The 14,128-nt window shown below is 43.3% G+C and overlaps 1 protein-coding gene across 1 annotated transcript in view; it reads right to left on the bottom strand.

The window, feature by feature from the left end:
- igsf11 (immunoglobulin superfamily member 11) overlaps nt 1–14,128 on the bottom strand; it is a 194,164-nt gene that overhangs the window by 39,630 nt on the left and 140,406 nt on the right. Inside the window, exon 2 of the mRNA XM_041211650.1 lies at nt 9,595–9,758. Within this exon, the coding sequence (XP_041067584.1) occupies nt 9,595–9,758 (164 nt within the window). The remainder of the gene's footprint in view (nt 1–9,594; nt 9,759–14,128) is intronic.

Here is a 14,128-nt window from a genome sequence, read left to right as displayed (position 1 = left end):
TAGCTTGATGTCAATCAGGGGGAAGGTGTTAGAATCGATCATTAAGGAGGTTGTAGCTGGCCACATAGAAACACTCAAGGTAATCAGGAAGAGTCAGCATGGTTTTGTGAAAGGGAAATCATGTTTAACCAATTTGTTGGAGTTCTTTGAAGGAGTAACATGCACTGTGGATAAAGGGGAGCCTGTAGATGTGCTGTACTTGAATTTCCAGAAGGCATGTGATAAGGTGCCACATCAAAGGTTATTGTAGAAAATAAAAGCTCATGGGACAGAATTTTCCATGGGGGTGGGAGGAAGGAAGAGCGGGTGCAGACCCAGTCGGTGATTAGGTCTGCGCCGCCATTTTATGCAGGCGGACCAATTAAGGCTCGCCCAGTGTATTTGCCGACTCCCGTGTGTAGCAGGAGTGTGCATGCCCAGACCACCGGGTCCAATGGTGACCCAGCAGTCTGTTTATAAGAAGGCCTGGCAGTCTCCTGTAAGCTGGTGACAATGGCCAGTTCGAGGGCGTACCATAGGGGGTCGGCTGAGCAGGCCAGGCTGGAGGGAAGCGCAGAGGAGCAGGCCAGGCTATAGGGTAGGCCAATGGGGGCCAATCTGCTCCTCGCTTTTCAGATGAATGCCTTGCTGCCCTCCTTGAGGAGGTGGCAGCATGGCGGGAGGTGTTGGTCCACAGGATGGGAGGAGGAGGCCCCCCCAACATGACCAAACATGCCTGGGGTGGTGGTGGAGGGGGTGGTGAGCTCCCTTGACGTGGTGCAGTGCACCTGGATCCAGTACCATAAGCACTTCAACGCTTTGTTGCGCTCTGACAGGGTAAGTACCATGTTGGCATTGGGCATTTAATCCAGCAGGTAGCCTTACCCTCTGAGGCCCCTCCGCCAAGTCTTACTGTCGTGACTGCATTGAATCATGTAGAGCATTTTTCCTATGCTGGGTGGGTAAGCAGATAGTGCTCATGCTTAGACCAGCCCCAGTGGTTCATGAGCACCACGTGTTGCTCTTAGTCGCACATGACTAGTCTGGGGGCAACATGCAGGAGATGCAGCTAGGTGCATACTCAGAATTCCAGCACATGTCCTATTCAGGGTTATGAGATGGTGGAAGGGGAGCCTCAAGGTGTTGTGGCCAAGAACCATCTGCTGCCCTCAACACTGCATGTAGTTGCGCCTCCTTGCTATAGGAGCAAAAACTGTGTGTTTCCTAAAGTGATGTACGCAGCAGCATGTGTCCAAGTTAGTCATTTGGGGGGGGGGGGGCGCGGTTGGGAGCAGGTGTACTACCTTTGTGTGAATGATCAGCAGTAGCGGGGAGAGGAGACACTGGAGGCCTGATATGGGCCCACTGTAGTTGGGCTGTGGCGTGCGCGTGCAATTTGCCGCGATGAATGGTGTTCTCTCTTTCTTAGGAGAAGAATGCTCATAATGCGTTGGAGCATGTGAGGGCTGGAGGTGGCCAGGCTCACCGCCTTGTGTTAAGCTGCTTCGAGCAGGAAGCCCTTGAGCTTGAGAGGCATCATGCACCCAGGTCAACTGGTGTCGGTGAGGCTGGGGTGGAATGACCAGGTATTTGAGGCCAACAGTGAGGTCCACTCTGTCCTCCCAACATCCATAGCACTGATGATTGTTAAATTTGTTATTGTTGCAATATTGCTCGGTCACAGAGTGATAGAATCAGAGGTGTGGAGCACAGAAAAAGGCCCTTCGGCCCTTCGAGGATGCATGGGTCAAACACTTACCTAACTATTCTAATCCCATTTTCCAGCACTATGCCCATAGCCTTGTATGCCATGGCATTGCAAGTGCACATCTGAATACTTATTACATTTTAGGAGGGTTTCTGCGTCTATCACCCTTTCAGGCAATGCGTTGCAGATTCTCATCACCCTCTTTGTGCAGAAGTTGGTCATCACATCCTCTGCAAACCTCCTGCCCCTTACCTTAAATCTATGCCATCTGGTTACTGATCCCTCCACCCGAAGTCACCGCACATTATTTTATGCACGGACGTGCGGGGTCCACCCCCCCACATGTCAAACTGAAAATTCTGCCCATGGTGTAGGGGTTAATGTATTAGCACGGATAGAGGGTTGGCTGGCTGGCAGAAAACAGAGTATGCATAAATGGGTTTTTGTCCGATTGGCAGGATGTGACAAGTGGAGTCCCGCAGGTGTCTGTGCTGGGACCTCAATTACAATTTATAACAATTATTTAGATGGGGGAGTGAAGGCATGGTAGCTAAATTTGCAGACAACACAAAGATAGATAGGAAAGTATGTTGTGAAGAGGACATAAGGAGGTTGCAGGCAGATATAGATAGGTTGAGTGAATGGGCAAAAATATGGCAGATGGAGTATAATGTAGGAAAGTGTAAAGTTGTTCACTTTAGCAGGCAGAATAAAAAAAAGAGTACTTCTTAAACGGAGAATGGCTGCAGAATTCCAAAGTGCAGAGGAATCTAGGTGTTCTAGTGCATGAGTCACAAGAAGTTAGTATGCAGGTACAGCAAGTAATTAAGAAGGCGAATGGAATGTTATCCTTTATTATGAGGAATTGAACATAAAACTAAGGATGTTATGCTTCAGTTATACAGGCATTGGTGAGACAGCATCTAAAATATTGTGTGCAATTTTAGTTTCCTTACTTAAGGAATGTTGTAAATGTGTTGGAGGCAGTTCAAAGGAGGTTGACTAGATTGATGCCTGGAATGAGTGGGCTGTCTTAAGAAGAAAGGTTAGACAGGCTGGGCTTGTGTTTCCACTGAAGTTTAGAAGAGTGAAGAGTGACTTGGTTGAAGTCTATGTGATCCTGAACGGTACTGGAAAGATGGACGTGGAAAGGATGTTTCCTCTTGTGGTCGAGTCCAGGGCTAGGGGTCACTGTTCTAAAATTATGGGTTGCCCTTTTAGGATAGAGATGAAGGGAATTTTTTTATGAAGATTGTGCGACTTTGGAACACTGCCTCAGAAGGCAGTGAGAGGCAGGGTCATTGAATATTTTTAAGAGAGAGGTAGGTTGATTCCCTTGCCTAACAAGAATCTAAGGTTAATAGGGATAGATGGGAATGTGGAATTCAAAACACAAAAGTATCGGCCATGATCTTAATGAGTGGAAGGGCTGGCTCAAGGGGCCAAATGGCCTACTTCTGCTCCTATTTTGTATGTTTGTATGAGAAGCCAAAGAAAGCGGTCCAGTCTAGAAGAAATCTGAACTGAAAGACCCTAATAAGTCGTATCAGTAGCTCTCAAAGAGGAAAGCAATCTCATGTCAAGGAGATAGTGGTGTAGTGGTAATGTCGCTGGACGAGCAATCCAGAGGACCAGGCTAATGCTCTCGGGTTCAAATCCCACCATGGCAGCGGGTGGAATTTAAATTCAATTAATAAAATTTGGACTTGAAAACTAGTCTCAGTAATGGTGACCATTAAATGATAAATTGTCATAAAAAACCTTTCTGGTTCACTAATGTCCTTTGGAGAAAGATATTCGTCAGCCTTACCCGGTCTGGTATATATGTGACTCCAGACCCACAGCAATGTGGCTGACTCATGACTGCCCTCTGTAATGGCCTAGGAAGCCACTCAGTTCATGGGCAATTAGGGATGGGCAACAAATGCTGGCCTTCCCAGCAACACCCACATCCCATGAAAGAGTAAATAATGTGGGAGAGCAATTGTGGACTCCTCTCACAGGCTTTGCTTTTTTCCCCACTCGCTGACACAGGCACCAACATTACAGGAATACAACACAGTGGGCACAATGGCCCCACACCTCAACTGAGACTTCACATACAACAGACAGTTTACTACAAAAATCATGAAGCACTGCAACAATTTTCACTCTATGGACAGTGACAAAGAGAAAATTGTAGCCAATGCACCCACAAATTTCCGATAACCTGCCAGCTACATGTGAATCCTGCCAGTGACAAAGGGGCTCAGAATATTCCAACCAAAATCTTGCCATCTAAGTTCTGCTGGAAGGGATGGCTTCTAATCCATTTTCTATTATAAATTCTTCTTCTGATCTTATGGAAGTCCAAGAACACAGAACATAATTTTGATCTTATCTCTACAGTTTACAGAACCCTGCTTCACTAAATTACAACAGTGACAAGCGCTTTTATCAGTTACACCCACCTGGAGTGATTCATTTAGTGCGTTGTAAGTGGCAGCATTAGTAAGGGAGAGGAACAAGTGGCAATAACAGTGTAGCAGCTGAAGTCATGCTGTCTACAGGTCCAGCTTTAGTCCTCCCTCAAGTGCACAGCTCAGGAATTGCACCCTCGCTGGAGTCTGCCCTGCAAGGTCTAAAATCTGAGCATGACCATTTCATATAATTATTTGCACATGTTCCAAGATCCCTACAAGTCTGGAAGAAATCATGGAGGCCATTACCCTCAGCTGTGCATTATGTTTAGTCACATGGGCAAACTAACATAGCAAGTAGTCATGCCAAGAGCCCAGTCATCATTGGGCTAAGGCACAGTATGCCACGTACATAGGATATACAGCACTGAAACAGGCCCAACCAGTCTATACCAGCATTTAAACTCTGCTTGAGCCTCCTCCCATTTTTTCTCATCTAAATGCATCACTATAACCGTCTATTTCCTTCTCCCTCAAATGCTCATCTCACTTCTCTTGAAATACATCTATATTACACACGTTAACCACTTCCTGTGGTAGTGGGTGTCACATTCTCATCTCTTTTTTTTAAGGTAAAGAAGTTCCTTCTGAAGTCCCTATTGGATTTCATGGTGACTATTTTATATTGAAAGCCTCTTGTTAATCTCTTACTGTAAGAGGAAACATTCTCTTTGTATCCACTCTAGCAAAATCTGTCATAATTTTAAGACTTCTATTTGGTAGCCCCTCAGCATTCTTTTTTCAAGAGAGGAGACACCCAGGTCATCAATCCTTTCCTCAAATGCATACCCACGCATTTCTGGTATTATCCTCACAAATCTTCTCTGTACTCTCTTCACCCTTGATATTCTTTTCATAACAGCCACCAGAACTACATGCAGTACTCGAAGTGTGGTCTAAGCAAGGTTCAGTACAGATTTAGCATAACTTTCCTACTTTTTAAATTCTACCCCACTAGACAAAGTCAAGATCTTGTTTTTTTTTAATGGCCTTGCTAAACTGTAGTGCAACCTTTAGTGATTGATATATTTGTAATTAGAGATCTTTTTGTTTCGCTACCTCACCCAGACTTGCACCTTCTAAGAAAAAAAGAAACTTCACTATTCCCCTGACTAAAGTGTAACCTCACGTTTGTGTTGAACTTCATTGTCGGCCCATTCTGCAAGATTTTAATGTCCTCCTGTAATATTTTGCAGTCCTCAGTATTGATGTGGCATTGTTGAACTCAATATTGAGGCTGGAAAGCTGTAAAAGTACCTAAGTGAAAGAGGAAGTATCCGTCAAGCTTCACGTACATTAAGTTTCACTGAAACAATGCAGCAAGCCAAGGACAGAGATGTTAGTGTGAGAGTAAGTGGAGAATTAAAATGACAGGCCACCAGAAACTCAGGGCCCATGCTTGCAGACTGAACAGAAATGTTCCACAAAGTGGTGACCCAATCTGCGTTTGATCACCCCAACATGGAGGAGACCATATTGTGAACAGAATACAACGCTGAATTTAACAATTTCAGACTAACCGCACCTCACCTTTTGATTCCACATGCCATAAGCCATCACTGCTATCTAACGAAAATGTCAAAGCGAAAGCAGAAGAAATTGCAAAGTGACAAGGTAAAGCAAAAGTATACTTCGACAAACAAACATGCAAAGGATGCCACAGATCTGAAGTTGGAGACTGGCCAAATCGTACCACAAGCTGGATCATCTCTATCAGGAACAAAACAGATCAAGCGGTTGCTTGGTGCCAACGCTTATCTGTTGCATGATAACGTAAGACGCTTGATAGCGGGCAGGCCAGGATATTTCAAGTGCAGGGATTATGAGGATACACTTTCTCTATCGATGAGCAACCATGATGTTAATCATCTTTCTTCCCAAAAAGCTTTTCATGTAGAAGCACAACCCCAAGTTCCTTAGTGCCATCATCAGTGACTCTCATATCTCAGAGTATTTCTGTACTTAAAGTTCAGAGTGTCCATTTTCTCCAAGAAATTGTTCAACGCACATATAAGAGCATAAGACATAGGAGCAGATATTAGGCTATTTGGCCCATTGAGTCTGCTCTGCCATTCAATCATGGCTGATAAGTTTCTCAACCCCATTCTCCTACCTTCACCCCATAACCTTTGATCCCCTTACCAATCAAGAACCTATCTATCTCGCTCTTAAATACACTCAATGACCTGGCCTCCACAGCCTTCTGTGGCAATGAATTCCATAGATTCACCACTCTCTGGCTAAAGAAGTTTCTCCTCATCTCTGTTCTAAAAGGTCTTCCCTTTACTCTGAGGCTGTGCCCTCGGGTCCTAGTCTCTCCTACTAATGGAAACATCTTCCCCATGTCCACTCTATCCAGGCCTTTCAGTATTCTGTAAGTTCCAATCAGATCCCCCCTCATCCTTCTAAACTCCTTCAAGTATAGACCCAGAGTCCTCAAACATTCCTCATATGTTAAGCCTTTCATTCCTGGGATCATTCTCCTGAACCTCCTCTGGACCCTCTCCAGGGCCAGCACATCCTTCCTGAGATACGGGGCCCAAAATTACTCACAATATTCTAAATGTGGTCCGACCAGAGCCTTATAAAGCCTCAGCAGCACATCCCTGCTTTTATATTGTAGTCCTCTCGAAATAAATGCCAACATTGCATTTGCCTTCCTAACTACCACGTCAACCTGCAAGTTAACCTTAAGAGAATCCTGGACTAGGACTCCCAAGTCCCTTTGCACTCCAGATTTCTGAATTCTCTCCCCATTTAGAAAATAGTCGATGCCTCTATTCTTCCTACCAAATGTTGGTAATTAATGATGGTTTAATTTAAATTAAGGTATTTTAGTTTTATAAGGGGGAAAGATGTTGTGTTCAGTTGTTTTGTGTTTGACTGTGTGTCTGTTAACTGCTCACTATGCTGTGTGCCAAGCCTGTGGGTGTGATTAGAGAAACTGAAACCAAGCAGGAAGCTTGAGGCAAAGCAGAAATTTTAAAAGCTTTGTAATGAAGTTCCTATTCACACAAAGAACCTGGTGAGTGTCAACTCTGCATATCTCCGAGGCACAAAACACAATAGTATAAACAATGTAAATCTGAACCCTGAAAATGTGGTGCCCACGCTGCACAAGCCCCACAATTGGTACTGTATGTAAAGTGGTCAGGCTAGCAGTCCTCAAAATGAGCCAATGAATACAGTTCCTAAGCTGCTACTGATACATTTGGAAAGAAAATTGTGGGCCAAGAAGAGGATGATAGACCTTTCTTGCATTCCAGAATGAAAAAAAGAATAAAACAGGGAAATAAGAATACTGATTTGAACTGTTTATTCCTTCTGGGATGCACCGCCCCCACTTTAAAAAGTAACTGTGTTGCACTGGCTCCAGAGAAGCCAGCAGATTCCCCCCAGTCCCCCGGCCAGTTGATCAGTATTCATGTATCACTGACAGACCTTATTTTAATGAGTCAAAGCCGTGACAGTGGCTTCGGCACCCGTGAATCTTCACTAGGAAGCTGGTTGGTAGACTGCACCCACTGTCCAATTGATGAGAGGTCAGTTGAAAATTCACCCCTGCTTGTGTACACCAAAAAGTAAAAACCAAATTACTCATATTTCTCCTCCCTCTGCTCATGTGCAATTGAAGCTCTGTGATCCCATCTGGAACTAGGCAGCATAAAGGCAGAAAATGAGGGAAAAATTAGGCATCCCCCATCCCTCATCTTGCCACTCTATCTTAATATTCCTGCCTGTTGAAACAGTTGCCAGAGAAATCAGAAGAGGTGCTGCAGCTTATCCCTAAGCAGCCAGAACAGCCAACATCACTGACCCTGTTGCCAGCTGCATAGGCAACCCACCAGACCTGGAATGAGCAAACAATTTTCCGATCACCATAAGGATCTTCCTATTTCCAATGCTGTCATCAATTTCCTAGATGCACCCTCAGCCTGCCAAATATCCTCATTTGTGTTTCTTATACACCCTGTAAACTTGAACAAGGCCAATGAAAGTCTTGGTCAAGCACAAGGTAACATTTTCACTCGAATAAGACACTCTCTGCAGAGTTTTTAGGCCATTGTCTTTATATGCTAAATGCTTATCCGCTATAATTTGCTCCTCAGGATTTGTTCTTCTCTGCATTGGGGAGACCAAACGCAGATCAGGTGATCGCTTTGCATTCTGCAAGTGTGATCCTAAGTTTCCAACTGTTTGTATGTTAATTCTCTACCCGCTTCTCACTCTGATCTCCACTGTTCCAAGGAAGCTCAACAGAAGTTTGATGAGACACTTTATAGCCTTCTGGACTCAACACTGAGTTCAAAAGTTTAAGATCATAACCTGCTCATATGTTTTTTTTTGACTGGCATTGCCGGCACAAAAATGCTGTTGTCATTTACGACTTTTCCAAACTCGTCTTTTGTTTCTTTTCTTGACCCATTACCAGCCCCATTTACCTTCCATCATCATGTCATGTAATCCTTCCTGCTCTCTCCACTCTCACCAACCTGCCTTTTGCTGTTGCCCTACTCCCTCCCTATCCCCTCTCTGCCTCTCTATTTACTTAAAACCTGCTACAACAAATATTTCCAGTTCTAGTGAAAGGCTATCAACTTGAAGTGTTAACTTGTTTCTCTCTCCATAGATGGTGCCTGACAAGTATTTCCAACATTTTCTGTTTTTTTAAATTTTATAACCAGCCTCAGTTCAGGTGACTGCACTGCTTTTACAGCTGCCTCTTCTGATACCACAGGTGTATTCTGCTTTGACATATTGTCTGAAATGGAGCACAACAACAACAAAGAATGAGGTCTACTATTTCCACATGACTCCTACGTGAATTTCCACTCAGTCCCCATCAGGCCCATCTCTGACTGCCTCTTCCTAGAGGAGCAAGTTCTATTTCTCACCCAACCACATTGAGCGATTGAAGCTAGCAGTAAATTCCTGTTGTAAAGCCTTCAGCTCCTTCCACAGATGGAAGCAACCCCAGAGTAGGCTTATGAGACTTACTCATGAAAACAGCCAGTAGAAGCCAATAGAAAAATTCTGAGTAGGCCAAAAGAGGTTTACAAGAAGCTAGCTTTAATAAAGCTCGTTAAGTTTACTCTCGTGGTGCTGCCAGCTATGCTAGACCTTGTACATCAGCTTCCAGTGACCACAGAACTTTAGTGTGAATTATTGCTCTGCCTTCTGGGAGACTCGTCCGAGGGGCTGCTCCGAACTTCAGAGATATTAAGTGAAGTAAGTAACCTTAAGTCAAAACAAAATAAGGCCACCCATAACCTGCATAAGACACTGCTTCTCTCAGTGCAGCTTCATGAATTTTCCTTCTATGCCAATAGTTTCATCAGAAATTCTACACAGGTAATGCTAAACAGTTAGATTTTAACACCAGGGTTAGAGCACTCAGGCAAGTATGAACTCATCAGTTTATAAATACAATACGTTTTACTGACCAACCTGTTCTGGCTGATTAACATTGGAGAGAGGTGTCACAGTCCAGATGATGTTCAGTTGATTCAGAGCAGCACTTGTTATGAAGGTGCATGGTAGTTCAGCTGTTTGACCTCTGGCAACCTGCACACTCTTGCTGCTCATGGTAACTTCTAATGACTCTACCCAACCTGCCAAGAAAAGATTAATAATATTGAACAGATACAATGCAAACAACTAATGCTAATAAAGTGACTGGTAAACTTTTTATACTCGAGTATGGTATTACTTGTGTGATGTAATAAGCTGTTCAAATACAGAGTAAAAGTTGAATTGGAATGTACAGCAAGCCTGTAACATGATCAAGGAGATCAGATGATGCTATAACCTAACAATTTGTGCCACAGAATAGGGCTCATTATCTATTGTAATCTACAAAAGACTAAAATATTTCTTATCAACATAAACAAGAACTTTTAGAAGTTGGATTTGCTTTAGAATAGCAGATGGCCCGAAAGAATGGAATATGTTTCTACTTTCAAGCCACAATAAGAGGTTCTGAGTAGATTACTTGGTTTTCCAATGGGAATTCCACTATTTGTAACTTTACTGAAGGGAAAGGTAACAGTATTTGAAAATTACACACCGATTTTGATATTATTCAACAAGAAATTTGCACGTCACAGATCTTATTTCAATCTCAGTGAAGAGCTCTGCACGAGAAAAAGTGTGCTTCATCAGAGAGACAACAGGGGAGCTGCACCAGCTACTATATGCAGATCCAGGGAAGGGTGGGGGGCAACGGTTTGCGCTGTGGTGCAAAACAGACCCAGTGAATCATCAGGAACTATGTTTTCCACCACGGCAGTTTTTATTTTACAAGGGCTTGGAAAATATTGCCAAGATTTTAAATTACAAATCCTGTAAAAGCAACACTGAGTCTAGGAAATGAGCCCCAAAAAGATTATGAACTATCATTCTGTGAACTCCAGTAGAAAGAAGATCATGTGCTGATTCACTATGAGCCCTTTTCACAGTACAGGCACAGGCCAATTTTACTTGCTGGCCAAGATCATCTACCTGAATAGCTTTGTTCATCCTGGTGAAAGTAATGGTCACACCTAATTTCTATGTTGCAGAATCATTTGAGGTGGCCAAATCATCCAGGGCTCATTCCATGCATGTTAATTGTATTAACTAACTCACTTTTAGGAGAATTGGTGGAATTCATCTAGCTTAGCATGAGAGCAAAGCAACAGCATGATAGGGATATCCAGTTTTATTACACTGCTGGTTCCCCCAAGGTGCAGGGTGTAATAGATGGCACACACTGTATGGCAAGTTCCTACCATTAACTAGCTCAATAGGAAGAGGTGCCAACTACTGAATACCCAGGGCGTTTCTGACCAGATGCAAAGGACCCTCATATAAATGCTCAATTTTCTGGAAGTTGCCATCCTTTATTTACCTTCCCTGTGCTATCCTGGGCAGGAAGTCAAGTAAATAGATATCTTAAGGGCGACAAGGCATAAACCTTGCCACATGGATATGGACTCCATTATGATTTGCCAGAACAGTAGCAAAGGAGCACCATACAAAAGCACGATCTTTGGCCAGTGTTAGCAATCATAAAACATTAAAGGTCCTAAAAAAAGTTTATCTTATGTTACTACAAATAAGGACTGTAGATTCCTGAAAGATTGGCCTTAGAGCCTGCATATATCGATGATGGATTTGAATATTCTTGGTTTCGGGCAACAGCCCATTAGCTCTAGGTCTTCAACTCCAAAACACTAGGCATCCTTCACTCAACCAGCAATGAGAAGGTGGCAAGTCCTTGGCCACTCCCCAATCATCAAGCTTTGGCCCCAAAATGTCACCTCCCAAAAAACATCATGTAATTTCCCCGAGCAGAGACAATCTGAGCTGGTGAGTGAGAGTGAAAACAAAAGCAGCACAGAGAATGTGATTGAAGAAGTGGGACCAAAACAACATGAGTTAGGACGTTGATCTAGAGTCTCCTGTGTGGTCTTTTCCTCAGCATCCTGTAAGCCCCACAGTCACAGTGCAATTAGCACATGAACTACATCTGTTTAAGAAGAGCATTTACTCCATGTTAAGGTCTGCATTCAAATGTTTTGGATCATTAGGCAGTATTATTGATTCGGTATCTTTTATTCTTGATATGTGAGAACTGCTGCCAAGGCCACATTTATTCCCGGTCACTAGTTGTCATGAGATGGCGGTGGTGGTGGGGGGAGCTCTTCTTAAATGCTGCCCGTACTGTCCCACTAATCTTACCCTCACCCTTGGCAAGGAGTAAACACTTCAACTACAATGGTACAACCTGCTCCTCATATATAGTCAACAAGAAAGAAACCTGTGCCCTCTTCCTCGTCAACTGCCTCCACTATTATCAAAGATCTGCAGTTACAAATGGGCATAAACTAAGAATATCACAGCCTGCAGGATTGAGGGACCAGAAGGACAGCGAAGCCTTCCCCAGCACCTTGTCTTATTGGACATTGCATCCAAGTTTCTCTTTTTAAAAGATTGAGAGAATTAAGTGAAGGCTAACATTTAAATGATGTGTCCCAGATTGCTTCAGACAGCTAATGTCATTTGTGTGTTGCTATCACCCAGTCAATGTTAGAGTAGCAATTTAAGACTCTACATGCAAGTATTTTACTGTTAGAAGGGGTGGTTACACATGTATTGTCAAGTTAGAGTTAGGGAACTCCTTAACTATGGTGCTGTGTGAAGGATGATTTGCAGAGTTTATAATTTTAGAGGATGAACGGTGTGTTCATGCCTAGCATGCCAAGATGAGATGAGACATGACTTCAAATTAACAAACTGGTTTATAAAAACACGATGAACTGAAAACAGCTTTTATAGTGTTTCATTAGCTCATGAAAACTGCTTAAGTGCAGGGGTAATTTTAATTACCTCGCTCAAAGGAAACTGGCAGGATTCAATTGGCCACCTACTTTACACCCCACCTGATTTTACTTTGCAATCAGACAATCCATCAGTTAGATTAAAATTAATTCCACAATCTTACCGACTCCCCAGGTGTGGATCAACGTTCAAACTAAACTGTTCCAAAGCTTGGTGGTACAGAATTTAAGACAGCCATTTAAGACTCTAAAATCAGAGGTTTGCCTTTAGCCACCGAATGCCTAGGGCTCCACAATCAACCCTTAGAAATATGCGTTTTTGTCAACAACTGGCTGTTTCAACCGACTCACCTCCTTCCCAGTGTTGCAAAGCCACAATAACTTGCGGAAGCGAAAGGTCGCATTGTCGAGATGTCTATAATGAATCAGCTGTGACTGCCTACCTCATTGATTAGCTAATTAAATTGCAGCTAGCTTGGTTTCATCCTTGCTGACTTAAAGTGGAGATAAAAAGCTGATGTTAACATCACAACTACAACAGAAATCTTTATATGACCTTTAACCTAATAAACATCCTAGTGCATCTCACAGGAACATTTTAAAACAAAACTATGACATGGAGATATTAGATCAGATGACCAAATGCTTGGCAGGGTTAAAGGTCCAAGTGACAAAGAGGTGCAGAGCACTATAGAGAGGGAATTTCAGAGCTTAGGGCCTAAGTAATGGTGGAGCAATTAAAAATCAGGGGTGCACCGAGGCCAGAATTAGAGGAGTACAAATATCTTGGATTTTGGGGCTGGAAGAGATTACACAGATAAGGAGGGGTTAGACCATGTAAAGATTTGAAAAACAGGGATGAGAATTTTAAAATTATGTTGCTTGACTGGGTGCCAACATAGATCAGCTAACATAGGGATGACAGGTGAATGTGCCTTTGAGTGAGTTAGGACATGGGCAGTAAAGTTTTGGATGATCTCAAGTTTATAGAGGTTACAACATTGGAGACCAGCCAGGAGATACCTTGGAATAGTCAAATCTAGAGATAACAAAGGGATGAATGAGGGCTTTAGCAGCCCATGAGCTGATACAGGGGTGAAGATGGGTGATGTTACTGAGATGAAAATAGGCGAGGTGTCATTGTGACAGTAAAATGTGTGGTCAGAAGCTCATTGGGGTCAGTTATGACATCAAAGTTTCAAACAGACTGCACTGGTCTCAGGCTGTTGCCATAGAGAGGGACGGAGCTGGAAGCTAGGGAATGAAAAACAATGGCTTCAGTCTTCCCAATACTTAAGTGGAGGAAATTTCTACTCATCCAGTACTGGATGTCATATAAGCCAGATAGTTAAACAACAGTGGTGGTGAGCTCGAGCTGGGTGTCACCAGCGTACATTTGCTTTTGGATTGGGGCAGCGTGTAGATGGAAAATAGGAGAGAGCCAAGGATAGATCCTTGGAGGACAGAAGAGGAAAGGGTGCAGTTGCAGGATCAGGAGCCATTACTAGGTGATATGTGGAAATGATTAGATAGATGAGACTGAATATTAATAAGAATAAATGAAACACACGAGAACAAGATCATACAACTGAATGACAGTGGGGAGGCATTGGAGGAGGCCTGTGGTCAGCTGTGTGGTAATTTACAAACAGGTTGAGTAG

This window comes from Carcharodon carcharias, chromosome 18, assembly GCF_017639515.1.
Source record: "Carcharodon carcharias isolate sCarCar2 chromosome 18, sCarCar2.pri, whole genome shotgun sequence".
Lineage (NCBI taxonomy): Eukaryota > Metazoa > Chordata > Chondrichthyes > Lamniformes > Lamnidae > Carcharodon > Carcharodon carcharias.
This window is presented reverse-complemented; position numbering and strand designations above follow the sequence as displayed.